This window comes from Aphelocoma coerulescens, chromosome 17 (genome assembly GCF_041296385.1).
Source record: "Aphelocoma coerulescens isolate FSJ_1873_10779 chromosome 17, UR_Acoe_1.0, whole genome shotgun sequence".
Taxonomy (NCBI): domain Eukaryota; kingdom Metazoa; phylum Chordata; class Aves; order Passeriformes; family Corvidae; genus Aphelocoma; species Aphelocoma coerulescens.
Genome location: NC_091030.1, coordinates 10,344,446 through 10,362,500, shown reverse-complemented (window position 1 = coordinate 10,362,500; position 18,055 = coordinate 10,344,446). Strand labels below are relative to the sequence as shown.

The 18,055-nt window shown below is 43.3% G+C and overlaps 1 protein-coding gene across 3 annotated transcripts in view; it reads left to right on the top strand.

The window, feature by feature from the left end:
- Positions 1 to 18,055, top strand: part of MAPKAP1 (MAPK associated protein 1) — an 82,622-nt gene that overhangs the window by 25,756 nt on the left and 38,811 nt on the right. For all 3 annotated transcript variants that reach the window (XM_069031772.1, XM_069031770.1, XM_069031771.1), the window contains exons 5-6: positions 8,237 to 8,409; positions 12,822 to 12,998. In XM_069031772.1, the coding sequence (XP_068887873.1) occupies positions 8,237 to 8,409; positions 12,822 to 12,998 (350 nt within the window). The remainder of the gene's footprint in view (positions 1 to 8,236; positions 8,410 to 12,821; positions 12,999 to 18,055) is intronic.

Here is an 18,055-nt window from a genome sequence, read left to right as displayed (position 1 = left end):
GCCACTTTTTCTTTAAATATTCCTTTAAAAAAAAAAGGAAAAGGAAGGCAAACAGCCGGTACAGTGAAACATGCAGGAAAATTGGTGATGCCTTGAAATTAAAAGCGTTTTTTAGGCCATGGCCATTTAAAGCAGCTTAATTAGAATTAAAGAATTTTAAAGAGTTTTTATAATGCACTTGTTAATCTTTTGGCTGAATCATATTGCGTTTTATTCTATCTAATTGATTTTTAGCAATTTAGTAATGTCATTATCTTTCCCTTAATTACAGATCAAATCAAATAAAAAACGTATTCACAAGTTGAGGTTCTTAACGGCCAAAGAAATATGGAAGTGTTTTATTAGCACATGTTTCTAATGGCTGCTGTTTGCAGGAGAGTTGGATGTGTCCATTTAACAGACATGCTTGTTGGAGAAACATTCCTGAGGGAGAGAAAGTTGGGGTTTTTAATTTCTCATAGAACAGTCTTAGACTATGCCTTTACTTTGACCCTAGTAGTTGAAAAATCATTTTAAAGCATGGATAGTAATTATGGAGAAGGGACTCACTTACGGCTCCATTTGAGCACCATGATATCACTAATCAAAGAGTTCTTGTTTTGTAGTTAAACATTAAATGAAGTGGTAATTGGTTTATTCTTGATTCCAGTATAAATTTATATTTCATTAATTTTTTTTTTAATTTAGTTAAGATTTTTTTTTTAATATTTCCCACTCAGAATTTTTAAAGGCAATATAATGGTCAGGTTTCTTTCCATGTGAATTCTTTTGTTTCCCTATCTGAAGCAAAGAGGGAGAAAATTCTCACTATCTTCTTAATACTAGTAGAGCTTGCTTGATTTACTAACAAGAGCAGTTTCCCAGGTCTTCATGGAGATTGAATTTATGAATTTATCATACCTCAGAGCGATGGACCTAAATCCTGGGGAAAAAAATGTTGAAAACACTTTATGTCAGAAAGTGTCCTGCATCGAAGTTGCTTGAGCAGCCCATGAGGGCATTTTCACCTCTTTTCAGGGCAAAAGCTTCCCGAGGTTAAAGCCTTTAATAGTCCTTTTAGAGGTGCCCCCGAGTGCCACGTGGGTGTTGAGGTGGTGGAGGGGAGATCTAAGCTGGCTCTTGGTGATGGATGCACTGGTGTGCCAGCACAGCCTTGCTGCCAGGAGGGAAGAGTGGTGCAATGGTAAAGAAGTGTCAGTGGGACACTTATTATTAATTTATCAGTTCTGGGCTCCTTCCCAGTGCTGTGGGACCTGCCCTGGCACCGCGGGTCGGGTGCTCCTGTGACGCCCCGGTCCAAGAGTGCAAATTTCTTCCTGAGTGCAAGGATACCCGGGTTTAAGGGGGTAGTCTGGGGACTGATGCTGAGAAAGAAATGGCCTGGTGGAGGAAATCCAATCCCATCTCCATGAGCTGCTTGACTCTGCATCACATTCCATCTCTCTGATGGTTTTTAAATTGAGGGGCAAAAAGCTGTTGTGATAGTGTCACTAAACACTGCAGAACAAATTTCCATATAAAACCCATCCTAGGTAGGCAATTCCAGTTAATAATAATTTGTAGAAAAATCTGTAGTAAAACTTGAGCATATTAAGGGTTTAATTTGAGCTCTGGGGGAAATGATGTATCAAGGTAGGCACAGTAAAACTGATGAGATTGCAGGCAGGTTTTTCAGATGATTTTCTCTTTCTTTTAAGAATAATTGAGTCATTTTAATGATAAGCCTTGCTTGGCTTCTTTGAATGGACTGCATGTAATTAGTTGTAGCTTCGACTTTGAAATCTTTTGACAGAAAATGTATCATTTAGCGGGTGCATTTTTTCCAGCATCCGCCTTAAATATTTGTTCATTTTCTGCAGCACACAACTTTGCTACTTCAGGTCAAATCCCAGACACGGCTCTGTTCCCTTTGTTATCTCGATTGTTTCCTTCAGGATGAAGGAGAATAATTACACAGAACATGTTTTCCAAGCAGCTGGAGCCACATTCCAGCTGACTGCAGCACCTGCGCGGCCGGTGGCGGTGCCGGGGGCCGGCGGTGCCGTGCCAGCCCGGGCTGGCGGTGCCGGGCGCGCTCGGGCGCTGCCGCTGCCCTTCTGTGAGCTTCAGCTGGCAGGAGTGCCAGGGAATGCGAAGTGTCTGGGTTAGACTAATTAGAGGGATGATTTGTGAAACGCTGGCTATTTATTTAATTAATCACCGGCACAAAGCTATAAAACCCATATTTTAAAAATCCCTGTTAGTTTGCCATGTGGTTAATAGATTGTGGCACATTAAAAAGTGACACGGTGATGTATTAAAAATGTTCCACCTAAGGTTGGCTGATGTCCTCGAGGAACTTGAGCTGTCTGCTTTGTGCAGCAGAAGCAGAGGATTAGAGGCTGATCTGTTCAAGGATTGAATATTTCTGAAAACATTTATCTTTTTTAGAGCATCTGTTCGTTAAAATAGATCGTGGCATGTTCCTTAACGCACAAATAATGTTTATGGTGTAGTTTTAATTATAAGTTTTGGTTGCATTTTGTTATTACAAAGAATAACTCTATTCCTCAGTATTAAATTGTAATGTTTATTAGTAAGTAAAATATAAATAATTCTTCTAAAGAGGCTGTTCCTTCTCCTCACTAGAAGGAATTCGAGGATGGTTTGGGGTAATGAATGCATTTCTGCTGCAGCTGGAGCAATTGCACTTGGATCAATCTAAACGTGTGTTTTCATCCTTCACTAAAACTGTGGGAGCTGAGCAGCCCAGGGCTGTACGGGCAGGGTGAGCTGGTGCCACACAGCTGGTGGGACATCCCACCCTCTGTGTTTGCTTGGGCATGCAGAGAGGGAGCGTGTGTGGGGCAAAATGCCACAGGAGCGTGGCAGGGGAGGGATGGACAGGGCCATTTGTCCTAAATTTGACACCTACATGGTCATAAACACAGCCTGGGCTGTAACAGGGTTGGACCTGGGACTTCTCCCTCCATCCATATAACATTTGTCAGAAAAAAAGCAGTATTAAGAATTCATATTAATAGCGCACCAAGTAAACCAGTTTTTAATTCACAGAGAATTGTGTGAGTGTGTGTTACTGTTGTTGAAACATGCTGTTACCAGCATTATGTGTCTTATTCTTTGCTCAGGACTTACAGAATTTTATTAGTATTTATTATTATTATTTTATTAGGGGGTGAATGCCAAGCAAGAGCAGGCAGCAATTTGGGTGCTCGATTATGTGGTTATTTATGTAAATCCTGGTTTTGAGGTTCGTGTAAAGACGTGTTCAGGTGGAAGCGTGGAAGGAAACTGTCCAGCTCGGAGGTGGTGTTTCTCAGCTGTGTGTTGTATAATTAACTGGTACATTAGGAGGGGGCTGGAATAAAACATGAGCATGTTAATGCAGCCTGGAGCTGGGGTTGTAGTGATCATTGCGATGCAGAGGACGCATTGCTCAGAGCTGCTGCTGCCTCTGCAGCCTGCGAAACATCTGGACCTTTAATTGACAAATCGCACGGTGCTGTACAGAGCAGGCATGCTAAGTGAAGTCAACAATTTAGAATAAAAAATAATAGTGTGTTATTTACCTTGCAGTTAAATATTCATACTTTGTTATGCTTTGGATAACAGGAAATTACTGGGTTAAATTTTTATGAATAGTGACAGTGTGAATAAGATAAATTAAGTATTTAATGATGTTAATGGAATTTTACATCGTGATCTGCTAACTCTGCAGCACAAGCTGGGGTGATAGGAGAATCCACTCCTCAGAAGGGAAGAACTTTGAGGCTTCCTTGAGAAGCTGCAGGGCTGGCAGGGTGCCGGGTGTGCACCCCGGCCTCGCTGGGCTGTCCTCCACACATGGCTTAAGAATAACAAAAGGAATCAAGTGCCCAAAGTAATGAAAAACCCCAGCGCTGGTGTAACCACCTGATGGAATAAACCCCATTCCCATTTTCCCATGGTAGTGAATAGTGTGGTGGGTTGGAGGAGGAAAGAAAAAGAAAAAATATGGTGCCTTGTATTGCCATAAACGTCTGTGCTCTGATCTGTTAGAACTTTTGTGGGTTGTAAATGCTGGGTTATTATATTTCCACTTTTCCCCTTCAAGTATTTTCTGTATGTTGATTAAATACATAAGCAAGTAAGTTATGTTGTGGAGGTGACTGCTGGATCACAGAGTGTATTCAACACCCTGTCACCTAAACCAAAAAACATTTAACTGAGTTTAAAAGTGAGAAGACATTTTGCATTTGGGAACGGGAAAGCATTTGTTTCCATTTTGTGCAGTGTTTAGCGTTGTTTGCTGGGAGGTGAGTCAATGACTTGAATTAATTATAATTACTGAAGAGACGTATACTGATTGAGCAAATAAAGTAGTGAGCTCATTCGTGCCAAGGCCATCTAATTAAATGCTAACTTTGGATAAGCTAGATGTGCATGAAAGATTAATTTTAAGAGGTTTTTACGACTCCCACTAAATAATGATTCAGTAAAATCTTTGCATTATATCATTAGAACATCTAATCTTAAAGTGATATAACATTTAGTCACAGAACTCCATTGTGCAGGAAGAGGCAGTAAATTGTCAGTGTTGAAAATCAATCACTTTTCTCTTGGAAATGTTTATGGACTTTGTTTTAATTTTGTGCTGTGGTGTGTGGTGAAGCAAAGCAGGAGCGAGAAGGACACAGTGTACCTGACTCTCTCACCAGCTCCCCGTTTTGCAGGTACTTCAGCACCTTTTAGGGGTGAGTTGTCCTGGGATGGACGAGCTCTCCCGAATGTCCTGTGTCAGGTGAGGTATCAGTGGCCACACAGTGATCTATTGAAGGTACACATCATCTGGTATTGGAGGGAGGGATGCATTCCCTCATGGACTTCAATTAAAATTTGATTTTCAATCTTAGAAAGACAACTTAGGTTGAAAGAACTGATAGATTTTAATTTTTTTTTTTTTTTTTTTAATTTTACATACTGTAAGAGAGCACCAGGGAGCCTTAAAAGAATCCATCAATAAAAATACTAGGAAAATTTTCTATGATTTATTGTACATTTTCAGTGTATCCAGTTACTCCTCACTTTCTTAAAGGATTGGTGGGATATAACATCTCTAACAATAAAAGCTTAATGGAATCAGATTTGTGATTTCCTAGAAAATTAACGAGATATTTTGTCAATTTTATTCCAGACTTCATTTGTCAGAATATACAGTGTCCAGTGACAAGCTAAAAGAATTTTTTGACAAATTAACTGTGCCACAGGTGACAGATCAGGAAAATGTTAATTTAACAGCCCCTTTATGCTTCCCAGATTTATTGGAGGCTATTAAGGAAACTCCAAATGGTAAGGCCCCTGGCCCTGAATAGATTTTCCATTGAATTTTATACAGGATCTATTAATAAAGTTTGATGCTGCCTCTTTGAATATCAGTAATTGTCCTTTATCTTCTGGGTTTCCTCAGCATTTCCACTTGGAATACAGTTTTTAGTTGGGAGCAAAAAGTAATTATGGTTCCAGTAATGCCTGTGGTCTGGTTCTGAGGGACTCCTCCTGGAGAGGAGACTCCAGCACGGTGCAGAGCCCAGGAGCTCTCACAGGTGGAATCCAGCGTGGCTGGTCTGACCCCTGGCCACAGACCAATCACTGTGTCCCTGTCTCCAGTCCCTCCACGTCCCAGCCCTCGCCTCATGGGCTTTGAGCAGATCAGTAATTGAGCTCTCAGGGACTTCCTGCACAATTAATACTTTGCAGGATGGACTGAGGGTATGGATTCGCTCTGTCCCTCAGACAGGGACCTGATGGGTTGGATTTATAATGTGGTTCTGAACAAATACCACCAATTTGCAATAAACACAGTGGAGGTTTCCTCCAGACCCCCTTGGCGTGGGACTGATCAGTCTCAGCCCTGACCCTCGGGTTTATACAAACGTTTCCTACCCAGTGTGACAATGGATGTTCTCATTACTGCTAGAAAATCTAATTGGCTTCAGGCTGCAGCCTCTCTAATACCTCATGGCCATCAGCTTTACAGACCTTTAATTAATAAAACGATTTCTCTGAATTTTTTAAAGATCCTGAGTATAACAGCAGTGCTTTGAGCCGTTTCCCAGTCCTGCTGTTGTTGGGATTGCTCCCCTTGCTCCAGGAGCAGTTGGAATTCTCATAGGTGTGTGAGTTTTACCTGGTTTAAGTCACCTGTCATTTTGGTGTTCACGTTGAGTGTTTGTGAGTAGGAGAACAGGATATCTGTAGTGGAGGGAGTTTGGACAACAAAGATAGTTAAAAGAGGCTGGAGGAGGCAGAGGAGATTTAGAGATGGGGAAGAACAAAGAAAAGTTTAGTTAAAAACCAGCAAACACCAAGTAAGTCACGGTGTGGGGCAAGGCAGAGCCGTGCTGTGGGAGGAGCTCCAGGAGTGTGTCATGTTTGTGATAGCTGGGGATCAGGGTCCCTGAATGGGGTGATTTTATAAATTCATGGGTTTGGGTTATGAGTTCACACCCTTCATGCAGTGACTGATGAATAATCTGGTCTCTTTGGTTATTAGTCCCAGCTCCTGGCTCATTCGTCCCTTCCCTGGCTTGACGCTGAGTGCATCAATTGTAACCTTGGCATCAACTCCCACATCTGGTTGTCCATTTTTCTTGGATTTTCCATTATCAGGACCCAGCATTACTTACAATTCTGCCCTCCTTGGATTTATATATGTAACTGACTTAGCGTGCCAAGGAGCCACATTAATTTCCTGGTAACTGCTGTTTACTCCTTCTCTTGCCAAAGAAGCCTCGGCTCCGGGGTGTCTCTGGCCAGGACCACAGCGTCACCGACACTCACCCATGTGCCCCTGGGTGTCTGCACCTGGGCAAAGACAGGTGATTTGTTACCTGGTACCAGTTTATTTCCCTTTAAAAGTAAGTCCTGGAGGTAGAAAAGCAAGAGAGATGGAGGGAGAGAAAGAAACCCACCCTTGTGTTTTTTAACAGCTGTTGTGTTCATGATTTCGTAAGGTTTTGGGTGGTGTCTCAGAGGGTCCTGGGCACATGAGCTCAACCAAAGGTTGTTCAGGTTTATCCAAACAAAGTGAAGGAATGTCCCATGTTCTGTTGCAAACCTAACCCTTCCTTTAAATGAGCAAAACCAGTTTCTTCTTACCCTGAAAACATGGGAAGAAGAAGTATCTGTGCTATAAAAATGCTTTCTTAAAAAACAAATTTATTATGTTGGGATGGATTTTAACAATACTTTTAGCTGTGCCAGTATGAATAACTTTAATCTTTAAATTCCTATTACTTCTCTAATTTATAATCGCACTGAAGGATCAAATGGTTTTTAACAATATATTGAAATTAGCACATGGCATTTAACTCCCTGTTTTATGCTCTCATTATAGATTTATAGCATTGAATCCTTTTATTCTGTTACTTAGAATTCCAAGTGATTAATTCAAGAAACTCTATCTCTTCTCAAGGCCCGTGTAGTATGAAGAGAGATGAAGATACAGAGTTACTTTGGGTGCTTTGGAGAGGGGATCAGGATGTGCAATCTTTTGTTTGTTTAAAAGATTTCTGTCTGAAAGCTGCAGTCCTACCTGCAGTGGATTAAACACTTTTTTCTTGTAATGCAAACTTCACAGATCTCTGTGTTGCTGTGTGTTTTATGGTTTATTTAACTGTCAATCTCCATGGCACCAAATGGATTATTTTCATACAGTAAGTTCCAATAAACCCCAGTATTAGCTGATTCTTCTTGGTGTCTTTAAACAGAGCACTTCAGTGGCTCAGCTGTGCTGTGATTTTGTTCTTCTCTTGTCAAGCCAAGGCCAAGCCTTGGTGAGGGGTGTCTGTGTCCCTCCGGGGGCTGCTCGGGTAGTGGGGAAGAACTGCAGAAGAGACCAGAAATGCAGAAACAAGGGTAGTGCACTTCAGAAGTGTTAGACTGGTTTGTTGGGTCCCTCTTCCTCCCCATCCCACACATATTTGGGTTTCTTTGGGTTCTGCAGGAACATGGGATCCTGTAGGAAAGTTCAGGCTCTTTATAGAAATCTGTGAAATCATGTCCAAATATTTCATGTCCTTTTTACAGATAAGCAGCAGGGAAATAATTGGAATTTAAATGTTCAAGCTTCTTCCGATTTTACGCCATAGCAGCATATTTAAGTTTTCCTGCTGAAGAGAATTCCATCCGCCCAGATTTTGCGTAAACCCTGTCACACTTTTTTTATACATTCTCATGAAATTTGTTTTCTCAACAGGGCCATGTTGGTACAACGGCAACCAAAAAAATCGATGTCTACCTCCCGCTGCACACAAGCCAAGACAAGCTGCAGCCCATGACAGTGGTGACCATCGCCAACGCCAAGGTGCACGACCTGATCGGGCTCATCTGCTGGCAATATACAAGTGAGGGACGGGAACCCAAGCTGAAGTAATGCTCTTTCTTTACTACCTCTTGATCTCTAAATTTCTCCTCTGCAGCCTTTTTGCATATTGAAAGGGATTTCTGTGTCAGTGTTTGGATACATAAATCTTAGCACCCTCACATTTATCAGTATTTCCCTCCAAGCAGCACACGTGCACCTCCAGCTTTTTCTCTTTCAGTTAGCTGCTGTGTGCTGGGAAATGATCAGCAGGAAGGCTTGGATCTGTAAATGAATCATAATTTCAAAACTATGTTAAAATAATGCAAACTTTATCTCTCTTTATGTCACAGAGGCATTTGTTATTTCATGTCCCACCTATTTTTTGGTAGTGTTCTTAATGGCTGAGATCACAAGATGTCAGATAAAATCCAGAACTCCTCTAAGTCCCTTTGCTATGCTGGAGCTCTGGTGGTGTTTAGTAAGAGCTGTTCCTTTTTCCTGGAGGTGAAAATGAAGTGCATGAACAGGTTCTTCAGAGCAGCTCACCTGAGCAGCTTTTGTTTTAAAACAGTTCTGTAAAATACTTCTGGTTTTGCTGGGCCATAGAACATAAAGTAAGAACTCAAAGCAATTTATTATTAAAGAGTTGTCAGTAACAGTCACTGGCAGGGATGTCCCTGGTGCAAAGGCTGTTGATCGTTTTGTTTGGGTTTTTTCTATATGAGCCAAATTTCACTTTTTTGTTTTTCATGGAATATTGAATGAATGGGGTAGGGTTTTCTTTATCCTGAATTTTGCAGCTCACTCTTTCAGCATTTTTCAGGAGCACTGGAGGGCTCAGCAGTCTGACCTGCTGTTGTATAGCACAGTTGTGGGGGAATGGGAGTGAGGTCACTTGAGCTCCCATGTTCGGGTTTGCTGATTTCTGTTCCACAGATACAGGGCACGCAGGAAAGCAGCCCTTCTTGGAAACAGCTCCATGGATATTGTTGCTTTGGATATAGGTTTTTCCTTAGCTCTTCTCAAGAGACATATGTTTCTGAGGTTAAACACTTGAGGTTTGATTTGTCCTTTTTTTTTGTTCTGGAGAAGAAATACAAAATTATTCGTAGATGGTGCCATTTCATTTGCTGTTATTAATTTCTGTTCATTATATCACAAGTTCAGAGAAGTGTCCATTGTGTGTGATTAGGTTATTTTTTAATGAGTAAGACACCACTGATGTCAGTCTTTGGACACACACACACATTTTTCAGGAGCACAGCAGACCGCAAATGGAGCAGCACCCGTGAGTGGAGTGTTCCATGAACCATCACTGCCCACAGCAAAAGGCAGCAGTGGGAAGAAATGAATTTCACTGTCTGCCTTGAAGGATAAGATGTTATGATGTGTCAAAAAGTGCTCATGAGCAAGGAGGCTGTCCAATGTAATCAAATCTCAGGGCAGAAAGAATAAAATAAATAATGGAGGTGTGAGTTCCCAAGAGCATGTGTTAGACACAGCAGCAATTGAGAATCTGGGAACAAATGCTCAGATTAAGGGGCAGAGCCTCGAGTTTCCAAGAAGTTTGTTTTCTTGTAGGTTCTTAATTATTTCTCATGTCTCCGTCATCTTTTTTTTTAGCATTGCTGACTGCCAGTCCTGGAGCAAGGATTGATTTAACTGTAAACTAATTCTCATATTTCCAAGTAAGGAAGGAGCTCGTGTAGGGTACCCATTCTACATTGGCCATTTGTTCCTGATTCAGTCAGGTGAGAGTATAAAAAGACAAAATGGGGATCACTGTGACACTGCACTAAAATACCTATAGAGAGTACCTCAGATAGGGTATACAAGGCATGCAGAGTGACAACTGTACCCACCAGTGACACTGAGAGAATAATGAGGAGGTTTTAGACTTTATAATTAGGAGAAACAACCCCTTGTGTCTTTAGGAAAAGAATATATTACTGCCTAATTCCTTTTCCTAAAAGATAGGTGTAAGAGTCTGAAGTGAATGAGTACTAGTTGACAGCTTTGAGAACATCCTGTATTCAATTAGGCTGCCTTTTTTATTATAATTGTATTGTATTTGTGTCTTTTCAGTCTCTTGGTACAAGGAACCACTGACAGTGTTAGCAGTCCTGTCCCTGGCCTCTTACTCATGAACTTGGGTTATAACCCAGCAGACCATTTTCTTGCCAGCCCCTGACAGATGTGCTGGAATGATTCCTCCTGCAAAAAATAAACGAAATCCCTTTCTAGGAAGAAATTAATAGTGAGGTGCACAATTCAAATATGTTTGCTATTTTTAGGAGTGAGGAATGCTGTTACATCTCTCAGTTGTTGTGCTGAACTTGTAAGTTCCCAGCTTCGATCTCAGCCCGGTGGAGGTTCAAAGTGCGGAACAGTTCTACTCACTGGACTTTTTTTTTTTTTTAACACATTGTGACTAAATCTGTGTTAGTGTTCAGGAACCCAGTCCATGTTTGAAGACGTTTGAAACCCCTTTTTTCTATGGGATTTAAGCAACGCTGTGTATTTTCCCTATTTGGTGGGAGATGAGCTGGTGGCATTCGGATCACTTTGGGACCGTGCTGGGTGTGTTCTGCTGCCATGTGTCTGTGTGTTCCTCCAGCTTTAATGAGGGCTATGCAAATGCATCAGGTTCCAAATGAAAATGCTCACTTTATTTACCCAGAGCTGTGAGTGCACGCCAGGCTGTCAAAGGAACGGGTTGGAGAATCAGCAGGGCAAGGCAAGAGCACAGCTGTGGGAAGGTGTGCATCGGATGACCAGTCAGACTGGAAGTGTCACAGCGTGAGGGGTCTCTGAGTTGTGTTGAGTGGGACAAATGATCCTGCAGTGCTTGCTGTCTGTATTCCCCCAACGTGGGAAGGACGTGGAGCTGCTGGAGCAAGTCCAGAGATGCTCTGGGGGATGGAGCATCTCTGCTACGGGGACAGGCTGGGACAGCTGGTGTTGTTAGAGCCCCTTCCAGTGCCTAAAGGGGCTCCAGGAGAGCTGGAGAAGGGCTAGGGACAGGGGCCTGGAATGCCAGGACACAGGGAATGGCTTCCCACTGCCAGAAGGCAGGGTTAGATGCGATATTGGGAAGGAATTCTTTCTTCCCTGTGAGGGTGTTGAGGCCCTGGCACAGGTTGCCCAGAGAAGCTGTGGCTGCCCCACCCTGGAAGGGTTCAAGGCCAGAAAGTTTCTTTACTAGTATTGCAGAATTTTCAAAATTCAGACTGGCAAATGTTGCTGAATTAACTTTTGGAGAGCAAATTTGCAGCTTACATTAACAGCTATGCATCATTATTCCCTGTTTTCTGTAATTAATGTCTTAGTCATGACAAGATGCCTATAGATCACCTGGACTAAGCACTCTCAATAAAGCACAGTTGCAACCAAAGGTTTGTGAATTAATTGAGAAAATTGCAAATCAGGTAGTCAGTGAAATAATTCATTGTCACATCCAATCAATAAACTTTGTAAATCAACTCATTTAATTCAAAAAATGATCTATATAGATCAAGCGACCAATTAAACAATTAGCATACACTTTACAATTAATTAATTTAAGCATCAATCATGCAATTAAAACTCCAAATTTAAACTGCAGAGTTTAGAAACACGCTGCCACGTGCACCTCCAGCTTTACTGCACGGCTGAGGAAAGGCCTGAGTGCTTGCAGGTCTACAGTCAGAAAGAATACTTATTTTCAGGTCAATAATTTAAACTGAAGTAACAGTTGAAATAGATTTCAATGTTAGGAAATTATGATTAATATGTGTTTGGTGGCTATAAATAGTTGTTTCCCTCTGGGCTTTCATCTATGGAAGGAAAGAGGCTCAGTTCTTTATTTCTTTCACATTGTATCTGTTTCAACTTTCTGTGTTAGTTCTGCTTGTTGGTGTTTATTAATTTGTAACTGCTTTTAGTGACTGAACTTAGATATTTAGAAAAGGTAAGTTTTCTGCTAATCATTGCTAGTGTGTTGGACAGATTTTTTACTTTTTCCGTAGTTCATTACCCTGCTTACCTGCCAGAGAGCACTCTCTGCTTTTCCAGCCTATGGACAGTAAACTTTCACAGTTGTTTGATCTGTGAAAAATCACAGACACCGCTTGTTTGCCTTTAGCTCTGAAGTGTAGTCATCATATAAATAAATAAATTTTCACAGATGGAGAAATGTTACTTCCATCTTTATGGAATCATGAAACTTTTATGGATTTTAGAGTATTCTAATCACCGTCAGGTTTTGCTTGTAGTGCAGTTAAGGATGAAGACTGACCGCTTTGCTCTGAGGTTTGGGGTTTTTCTGTCACCACAGGGTTATGGCAGCAAGATACATTGGGACCTTTGGGGACATCTTTATATAGGTGTCATCAGTGGCTTTTCAGAGCGTTCCTCCTGTGCAGGTGCCTCTGCCTGTGGGGTTCGGTGCCCGGTCCCCGTGGCTGTCCTGACTGAAGGTGCTCTCTGTGTGTTCCAGCGATAACGTCAACGCCTATTGCCTGCACATCGCCGAGGACGACGGGGAGGTCGACACGGATTTTCCACCCTTGGACTCCAATGAGCCCATCCACAAGTTTGGCTTCAGCACCCTGGCACTGGTGGAAAAGTACTCATCCCCGGGGCTGGCGGCCAAGCAGTCGCTCTTCGTGCGCATGTGAGTACAGGCCTGGCCTAGGGACAGCTCTGGGCCCGGGCCACCTCCTGCCTTCTTCCTTCTCTGCTGCCCTTCGCCTGAGTCTTATCAAATTCAGGGGCCACACGTGCTGGTGATGCTCTGCAGTGAAGCGAGTGATTTTACAGACAAATAGTTGCAGTGTGGCTTAATAACAGTGCCGTGGTTGAGATGAGAAATGAGCAGTAACCAAGCACTCCAGCTGGAATAGGACTGGACAGTCCCCTCCGAAGTCCAGAAGAATTTTGATGAGGGAGATCCCATCCACCCCTGAGACTTGAGCTGTCTGATGCATAGCTCAAGAAAAATTTTCCCTGTCCTTATCAGTGAAGTAGGGATATATACTGTGCTTGATCACTTTTATTTTTCTTTACTTGTGAATGAAAAATCTCTTAAACCATCAGAAGGCCTTAATTACTAGAATAAAATGCCAGGAGCATAAGCCACTTCTTACTTAGGAAAAATATTTCATGTTTGGAGCTCTTGAAATGAAAATGCTAATAGGGTTTTCCTGGTTATTGGACATTACTTACATTTCTTAACACTACAGCTGCTTCTAGTTCTGAATAATCAGACATTTTTTTTTTAATCTGACTTATTTAATTAGTTTTTATATTCTTTGTTGTGTACTGTGTTTCTTAGCGACATTCCAAAGCATGCTACAGAGAGCCATTGTCAGAAATCCCACGTGTATTCCCAAAGGCCACATTCACTTTGTTCCACTGCATTAGGGCACCGAGAAATAAAATATTCTGGCCCCAGTATTCACAACTAAGTTATTCAAGGCTGGGCTGTGCTGAGGCAGTGGTGAGGAAGGGGAGGTCACTGTCAATAGCCAGTTCTAAATTGTTGCTGATTTCTCATCAGGAAAAGTCCCCTTTCCCAGCTTCCCCCTCCCTGCCCCCCAGTGCTGTGCTGGGTGCATGAGTAGGGGTCAGTTTTCACTGCAGTGACCAGGTGTGGGTCAGGGTTTGGACGCTGGCTTGGAGGAGGTGGAATTGCCCTTGCCATGGGAGCCCAGAGGCCTCGGCGGGGTCCTGGCCTGGCCAGCAGTGCTCTACCTAGAGCTTGGAGCAGGACTAGGGTCCAGCTGCAGGTCCTGCAGAAAAATGCAAAATCTTTTGGGTTACCATCATTTGTGCTGATGTGAGGAGCTTCCTCTAGCTTGGAAGGTGCTGCTGAGGAGAAATAGGACAACTGCATCATAAGCAGTGCCCTTCTGAAAGGGTCAATTTGGTGGTTCCAGTGTCCACATTTTAATTTTAAATGGCTTGTGATTACTGTGTAAACGGTTGGGTTTAAATTAGAATTTTTAATGTGTCCCCTAGAATAAAGAATTACTTGATAATCACTTGATCAAAAGATTGTTACCTCTGTGAGTTTAAATGTGCATGGTGTCTCATTTTTGTAGGGATTTGTTGTAAATTCTATGTCTTCTTCCTGCCCTGTCACCCAGCCAGTGCGTGTAATTGTGGTTTTATATTTTGCATCTCTTTTTTTCCTCCTTGTGCTGAAGTATTTCAGCTGCTGCCATGTCAGCCTTGTGACTTGTAATGTTTATTAATATTGAATCACTGTTGAAAAATGTTGATGCTTGTGAGCAGCTCCATGCTGGAGCCGTGTTTCATCTCCAATCTCCCCGTCCTGCGTGCTGGATGTTCGTTCAGATGTTGTGCAGTTGCTGAGCTGACAGCGGTGGAACCCCGCCAGGGACCCCGTTTCAGCAGGACATGTTTGAGCAGGAACAGTTTGCAGAACTTTACCCACTTCAACTCCTGCCAAGGCAAACTCTGAGCCACTTGAGTTAGTTATAAATACCCAGAGGTGGTGGCTGGAAGTAGCCCACAGTGCAGTTTATATTCCAAGCTGGATGTGAATGTCTTTGTGGCTGTACAGAGTAGTAAATAATTGAGTTTGATTAGGGAGAGGGACCTCATTATCCCCCCACCTGTGCCCAGCTGGTAGGGGAGGGTCGAAATGAAGCCATTAGCTGTCGCTCTTACTGGCATCTCAAAGAGCTCAAATACATCTGTGTCTTATTTTCTTTTCTGGCACAATCAGTCGAGCAAGCTAAGCAGGCATGACCGAATTTGGCAAGTTCCAAGGACTCTGGCAAAGTTACACAAGGAGAAGACGGAGGGCAGTCATTCTGGCTGCTCACTGCCCATTAGTCTAGCGAGTTATGTTTTGGAAGGTGGCTGTTGTGGAAAGCAGAGCTTTGTCCAACGTCAGACGCGGCGCTCGCACACAGCCCCGCTCTCCTGTCGAGGGTGTCAGGAGGAGGCAAACAAAGCACCACATCCATGGAAATACAGACTTCTTGAGGTGGTGAGGTCATACCTGAAAGGCTTAAAATAAATCTGTACCATCATTAGGGCTTTTTCCCTTGGAAATTTTATTATTGGAGCTTGACGTACTCAATCTAATGGTGTTTCGAGGAGCTGTAGCTCAGCTGCCAGTTGGCACACAGAGGAAATTTGGCATCCAGTTCCTCTGCTCTGTAGCACTTTTTTTCTGTTTCGATATTGTACTTAAATTACTTTGACTATTATATACAAATTTTCAAAGCAGCACCTCTGCCATAGCCAATAGTTTAAGGTTTGAAACCCTTTTAAAGTACCAGACTTGCATCGTGCATTTGCAAATTCAGTTCAAAGCCCCGAAATGTGTTTTTTCTTGGACTCAGCAGCACTCCCCAAAAGGCCTGTTCCTGGTTTGTACATGGGGATGGGTAATCTGCAAAGTACATTTTAGAATATTCATATAAAATTTAAGACAGTTAATGTGGGTGCAAAATTAAGAATGTGTCTCCCAGGAGAGTGGAGAGGGAGGGGTGGCCCCAAGAAGGGAGTCAGAACACCTGAGAGAGGTCTAAGGACTGTTACAGTGGTGTCAAAATGCAGCCAGTTAAACTCAACAGTGCACAGAGCTGTGCAAGGCCAACCTGAGATGCACAAAAGCAAGTCATTTAGGCTCAGAATAAAAATCGTGGCTGGCATTAGTTAGTCCAGTTCCTATCACTGTGCACTTTATCTTAAAAATTACCTGGCTTAAGGAAAGTCCATTGCATCAGCTGGGATTTTGAGTCTTAGCTCTAACTTTGTGCTGATCAAGTGGAAATTGCTATTAGTCACTCCCAGGCACTTCCAGCCATGCCAGCTGGTTATGCAGTGAGCTTTAAGTGCTATAAATTCCACTTCTGGAAAGTAAATTCCACTTCTGTGTTAAAAACAAAAATTAAAAATATTTCAAATTGCTTCAGATTGGAAAGGAGCTTTTCAAAGAGTTCTCATTCAGAACAGAAACCTTTTGTCCTTCCAGTGTAGGTTGTTTCATTTTGTGGCAAAAGGGGGTATCCTGCCTGTTCCCATGGCACCTCAGCACCATGAGGTGAGCCTGCCGGAGCTTCTGCCTGTGCTGTTGTTTCCTTTTCCCTCTCCTGAACCTTGCCACCCTGGCTCCGGCGCCGAGGCTGTAAAAGAAGATGGAAAGCCAAGTTACCGCAGAATGATCACTATCATTAACATTCACGGGTGGTTCACTTATCATTCCTGACTGCACAGACATGGCAGCCGTTATGAAACGTCCACAGGTGTAGCACGATGATACATATTACATTGTGCCACAATGGATTTATGTATTCTGTAACAAAAGAAAAGTGTAATGAAAAAATACAGAAGGTAATCCTTTATTCCTCCACTGCACAATTTATCAGTAATGCCTGTGGATGATAAGTGCCAGGGATTTCCTTTGCTTGATTTAACCTTGTCACCCAGGTATGTTTTTGCAAAATGACAGAAAATACAAGCTAAGGAATTTCTTTGGCTTCCAATTTGCCAGCAGCAGTTTTAATTGATTGACCAGCATCTGCTTGTCTGTCCCCATTTTCAGTGTGTTGACTTAAGGGTATCACACCTTAGCAGAGTCAGGTAAAACACATCGTTTGTAATTGCAATTAAGGGTGTGCTGGGATTGGGCTGACTGAGGACAGTCCATGGCCATGGCCAGTGCAGAGCAAGCTGGGGAGTGGTGAGGTGAGGTGGGTGTGTGTTTCTCCAGCACAGCCTCCTGTGCTGTGGTCTCACAAGGCGGGGGTGTGGTGGATTGGTGGTGTTCCCGATGATCCGGTGCCGAGCGCGGCGCCAGGACACCCTGGCAGCACGTCCAGTGACAGGATGAGGAGCAATGGCCTTAAACTAAACCACAAGAGGTTCCACCTCAGCATGGGGAAGAACTTCTTTCCATGGAGGGTGGCAGAACACTGGAACAGCTGCCCAGGGAGGGTGTGGAGTTCCCTTCTCTGGAGACATCCCAGACTCACCTGGACACATTCCTGTGTCCCCTGCTCCGGGTGACCCTGCCTGGGTGGGGGATTGGATGGGATGATCTCCAGAGGTTCCTTCCAACCCCAGCTAGTCTGTGATTCTACGGGGCTTCTCCTCTGGGCACAGGAAATGTGCTCTGACTCGCTGGCGTGGCCCCAGGATGACAGCAGGAGCTCTTTGGTCTGGGCTTAAATCCACCCGCGGCTCGGATGTGTGGCGTTGCCGAGTGCTGAGATTTGTACTGGGGTTCTGTGGTGCCTTGTGAGGGGAAACCAGTGCTGAGCGAGCCAGGGCAGGGGAAGGGAGCGGCTGGACCAAGATGGGGTTTCGGCCCCTCTGGCTGTGCTCCAGAGCAAATAGCCAAGAGTTTACAAAAGCGGGGTGCACTCTGCGTTTCACTGCTCCTGCCAAGGACTCACTCACGGTTCGCACACTAAATATAGTAAACCACAGAGGGTTTCTTATTTTGCTTTGATCAGTAAAATAAACTTTTAAAGATTGTTCTGGGATGAGAGCCAGCTTCTGAGGCAAAGAATGGTCGTGGCTCAGGCAGGGGTTAGTAATGGAGTGTCAGGGAAATCAGTCTGACAGTTCTCAGGCCAGCTACTCAATGGAAAGAATCGGCCGAGCCGAGATGGCCCGGAACACAGGCGGGATCACAGCAGCCTGTGCTCTTTAGCAGCTGAAGTGTCAGGAACTGAAAAAGAATCTTCC